Source organism: Cebidichthys violaceus, unplaced genomic scaffold (assembly GCF_023349555.1).
Source record: "Cebidichthys violaceus isolate CVI_PGR_0920_01 unplaced genomic scaffold, fCebVio1.0.p SCAF_19, whole genome shotgun sequence".
Taxonomy (NCBI): domain Eukaryota; kingdom Metazoa; phylum Chordata; class Actinopteri; order Perciformes; family Stichaeidae; genus Cebidichthys; species Cebidichthys violaceus.
In genome coordinates, this window is record NW_027176361.1 from 1,250,300 (window position 1) to 1,255,299 (window position 5,000).

A 5,000-nucleotide genomic window follows, 5' to 3' on the forward strand; every position below is an offset into this window, starting at 1 on the left:
TATTTTATTAAATTTTTTTTGACATTTCTTGAATATTTTTTTCACTTAAATTTATTTTAAATAATTTTTTCAAGTATTTTTCCCAAACAATTTCGGACATTTCTTAATTTTTTCATGAATTTTAGGACATTTTTCCAAAAAATTTAACTATGTTTTTCTCACTTTTATCAGGTATTTTACCAAAAAAAATTCTGACACTTCTCGAATATTTTTCATGAATTTTAGAAAAAAATTCTAGATCTTAAAAGGAACAGTTTTCTGTTTTCATCCTAGAATTAACTTTATCAAAGCTCTTCAGACTTCACAGTAGAAACAGAAGTTTGCTCACACTCCTTCTGCTTCAAGCTTATTAATACCTCGTCCTCCCCAACACACACACACACACACACACACACACACACACACACACACACACACACACAGTAAAGAGGGAGTGTTCATGGTTGCAGCAGATAAGGAACCAGATCATTTTGTTTATGGACTCTGTGTGACTCCTGATTCACGCTGACAGGAAGCTGAACTCAAAACATCTTTTTAACTTTCACAGCTCCCGGACTGACCGGCATCGTGGGCGGCCGACCCCGAGTGTGAGTTTGTAAATACGCACATTTCTACTAGCTAGTACATTAAAGACAGCAGTATTTTACATGTTAGTAGTGCACAATAACCAGAGGATAACGTGGTCTCCAGGTCTCCGGTCCTGAAGCCCTTCTTCTTCTTACACCCCAAATCTCAGCTGAAGGTGAGTCTCAGCACTGGAAGTCTGTGTTCAAAAGTCCCACTGCGCTGAACGCATCGTTGACCCCTCTACAGGTGGACGTCCACGTCGGCGGAGAGCTGGTGGAGACTCTGGAAGAGGCGGAGCCTGACACACCTGAGCGGGAAGCCCCTCCCTCCGCGGCACAGGAGGAACCGGACGCAGGTAAACGACGTATGACCTGTGAACCAAAGGGCAGAGGAGGCTCCGGGTCCTTGAGGGGGGCTCGAGTGATCTGTGGGGAGTCCTAGACAAGACCCACGTGGTCTGTAAAGGGTCACAGAGCCCCATGGAGGTCTCATGTGGTCCTTGAAGGTGTTTTAGGGGTCCCTAGAGCTCTAAAACCTCCCGGGTCCTGGATCAGTTCACGGTGGTCTATCAGGAGGTTCCAAAGGGCTCCTTGACGAGATGTTTTTTTAAGGGGTTCCAGAAGGCTTCAAGGCTCCTCAGAGGAGTCTAAATGTTCCTTAAAGAGGTTCCACAAGTCACTGAGTGGGCTTTAAGGGTTCTAGGGGTTCTCCAGGGGGCCCAGGTAGTCCTTGAGGAGTCTCATGATTCATATCCGGTATTGATTGATTGCTGTGGATAAACTGGTTGTGTGTAGTTACTGATGTCTGCCTCCAGAGGGCGACGTCTTCCCATTGTGTGTGTGTGTGTGTGTGTGTGACAAGCTGTGTCACTTTTCATCCTTTTCACCGACGCTGCATTCACATGGCTCTGAACGCACACACACACACACACACACATATACACACACACACACACACACACACACATTCATACATATACACACACACACACACACACACACACACACAGCTTTTGTCCCCAATTAACTGGTCTGAAGTTTACTCACACACACACACACACACACACACACACACACACACACACACCTCAATGTTAATGACGTTGCTCTGACGCACTAAACTACTTTCATTTCTAAAGAATTTGAATTGTAGAACACAAATAACACTCAAGTACTCCTCTGAAGTACTTGTACTGAAGTACTATGAGTTGTCGTCAGTTACTGAATACAAATATCACGTCATTTTCTGGACAAATTACAAATATTACAAATCTTCTTAAAATGTTTTTAATGCAAATTAAATGCACTAAATGTGTTTTTAATCAAAGGCCACTTACTCAAAATGTTCTACTAGTGTTCTCAATGTAAATAAAAATATACATATAAATATATATAAATATACGTATATATCTATAAAGTCAACCTGACAGAAATATCTCACATGTATATTCAGGAGAACACATTTAGAATTGGTGAAATATCAACTCATCCTGATAAAAACGTGTCATAATTTAAAATGTAAATGGTTTTTTAAAGGTAATTTGTGTGTGTTGTTATCCTCAAGTACACACACACACACACACACACACACACACACACACACACACACACACACACACCTACACACACACACACACACACACACACACACACACACACACACACACACACACACACACTGCTTCACATTCCAGACTGAAAACAGGAAGTCCTCTCCAATCACAAAAAAAACAAACCGAGACAATAAAAACATTCAAATGAAGGACGAGAAAGACGAAGCTGCTGTTTTCAATATTTATTCACCTGGTTGTACTTTTAAAAATAAAGCATCCAGCTGTGATTTACAAAACTATTTAAATGAAAAAAATAAATACAGATGAACACAACAAATGACGAGAGAGAAAACAATAAAACAAGAGTTTTAATGATGATTCATTATGCAATAAATAGTGTAATGTGTTTAAATTACAATGTATGGGAATATGAAGTATTAGGTGAAAGGTACTGACATAGTACAACGTAATATGTAGTGTAGTATGGTACAGTAATATCACATATAATGTGGTATATTATTATACTTTAGATGATATAATAGATCCAAGATAAAACTGAGAAAAGGGGCGGGACTAAGAGTAAAAGTCGTAATTATTAAATCTGTCTGCTGCTTCAGCACCACGGACAGTTCACCTCAAGATGTTCAAGAAGTGTTAAAGCTGCATTCTCTCTAGTGTCCACCAGGGGGCGACTCCTCTGGTTGTATAGAAGTCTAGTCTAAAATGACTCTACTTCTCTCTTGATTTATTCCCTCAGTAAACATTGTAAACATGAGTTTATGGTCTCAATCTCTAGTTTACAGTCTTCTTCAATACAGCATGATGTTCATTTAGTACATTATGCTCCATTTAGAGTCACACAGACCATGAAGCAGGGGATGCTTTAGGGGCGGGGCTACACGCTGATTGACAGGTCTCTACGTCACTCCTCCTCAGTCCAGATATGGTCACTTCCTGTTCACTGGTTGCAAAAAAGACAAGATGGCGACGGCCACAATGCTGAACTCGTCACGCATGTTTGTCTCTGCAGGACTTCCCAGTGGACCACACAGCTACAGACTGGAGGAGCTAGCTTACACCAGGAGCGGAGACAAAGGAGACTCGGCTAACATCGGTGAGAAACAAGACGGAGACTGAAGAGAGAGGGTCAATACCACTCTGCTGTGTTTCTGTTTAATGTGTAGAGCAGCAGCTGATTGGCCTAGCTTAGCATTACAGCTGGAAGAAATAGAGAGAGAGAGAGACAGAGAGAGAGAGAGAGAGAGAGACAGAGAGAGACACACAGAGAGATTTTTTTGATTTTTAGAAAACCTTTATTTCTTAAAACAAAGAAAGAACAAAAAGCATTGTCATGGCATCAAGAATGAAACAAAGCAAATCAAAAGCAAAGAAACACTCAAGTCCGTTTCTCTTCACAGTTGAATATTAGTCCAACTCCAGACACACATTTTGTTTCATTGCTGCACCGATTCTCAATGAATCCTGCATATTGTTCATGTAAATAAATAAAAACAACAAAACATGTCCTAGAGTTGCTCTTAGGCTGGGAGACTTTGGTCACCATCAGCTCTTTCATTGTTCAGCTCTTTATTGATCTTCTGAGCTATTTTCTTCAGTCTGTAGCCTTCCTTCACTGTTATCCCTCCTCTGTCTTTACTCCTCATGTGTGACCTGAGAGAGCTGGAGAGCTTCTCTTTGTCAGAGAAGTAATCCTCCACATTGACTCCTTTCACACTTTTAGTTCTCCTCAGAAACCCCTTTATCTTCTCCACACTGTAGTCTCTAGAGCTCCTACCGCTGCCAGCCCTGTGGTCAGAAGATTCACTGTCAGCAGCAGAATCCTCCTCCATACTGGACTCAGGGTCTCCTCCCCGGCTGGACTCAGGGTCTTCCTCCAGACTGGACTCAGGGTCCTTCTTCCGACTGGACTCAGATTTAGCTGCTCCTCCGTTTCCTTTCGTTGCCGCTTTCTTTGCTTGTGAGCTTCCATTGTTTTCTTTCTTTTTCCTCTTCCGCTGGGGGACTTTGAACTGCCCCTCGTCTCCCTCCATGTCCACCTCACTGCCTTCCCCCACCTGTCCTCCATTACTCTCCCTCCCCACCTGTACCTCACTTGCCTCCTTCTCCCTCACCTCCTTAACCCCACTCGTCCCCTCCTTCCTTACCTCCTTAACCCCACTCGTTCCCTCCTCCCTTACCTCCTTAAACCCACACGTCCCCTCCTTCCTTACCTCCTCAACTCCACTCGTCCCCTCCCCCCTCACCTCCTTACCCCCACTCGTCCCCTCTTTCCTTACCTCCTTACCCCCGCTCGCCCCCTCCTTTCTTACCTCCTGGACCCCACTTGTCCCCTCCTGTCCATCTTGTTTGTCTCCTCTGCCCTCCTCAGAACCTTTCTGGTTTTGGTTCTGGTCTTTATGAGAACCGTTTTTTCCAGGACAGGCTCTGCTCTGATGTCCCTGTTTCCCACAACTGAAGCATTTAGAATCCTCAGTTGTCGCAAAAATGAGGTAATCAAAGTCCTCCACTGTGACTGTGAACACGAGGTCCACCTGTCTGCTCCTGTTCTTGGGGATCATGAGGAGCTGTCTCCTGTGAGACACCACGTGCCTCAGAAGTGGAGACTTGGCCCCAGATGACAGCTTCTTAACTTTGGACACGATCTTTCCATGTCTGGACAGCTCTCCGGTTATCAGCTCATCTTTAACAAACGGTGGCACGTTGGAAACAGTGACTCTTACCGCCGGGTCGCTGAGAGGATAGACGGGTAGGAAGCCGCCGTTCACCTCGATCCCGCTGTCCAACACCAGTTTCGTATCCTCTTCGGTATTACAAAACACGATCACCGCACCGTTCATCCGTGCAGCGGACCTCACGTTGC

The 5,000-nt window shown here is 43.9% G+C and overlaps 1 protein-coding gene across 3 annotated transcripts in view; it reads left to right on the forward strand.

Annotated features, from left to right (window-relative positions):
* lratb.1 (lecithin retinol acyltransferase b, tandem duplicate 1) overlaps positions 1 to 5,000 on the forward strand; it is a 19,446-nt gene that overhangs the window by 9,963 nt on the left and 4,483 nt on the right. For all 3 annotated transcript variants that reach the window (XM_068713071.1, XM_068713072.1, XM_068713073.1), the window contains 4 exons: positions 548 to 587; positions 691 to 742; positions 814 to 922; positions 3,150 to 3,233. In XM_068713071.1, coding sequence (XP_068569172.1) covers positions 548 to 587; positions 691 to 742; positions 814 to 922; positions 3,150 to 3,233 — 285 coding nt within the window. The remainder of the gene's footprint in view (positions 1 to 547; positions 588 to 690; positions 743 to 813; positions 923 to 3,149; positions 3,234 to 5,000) is intronic.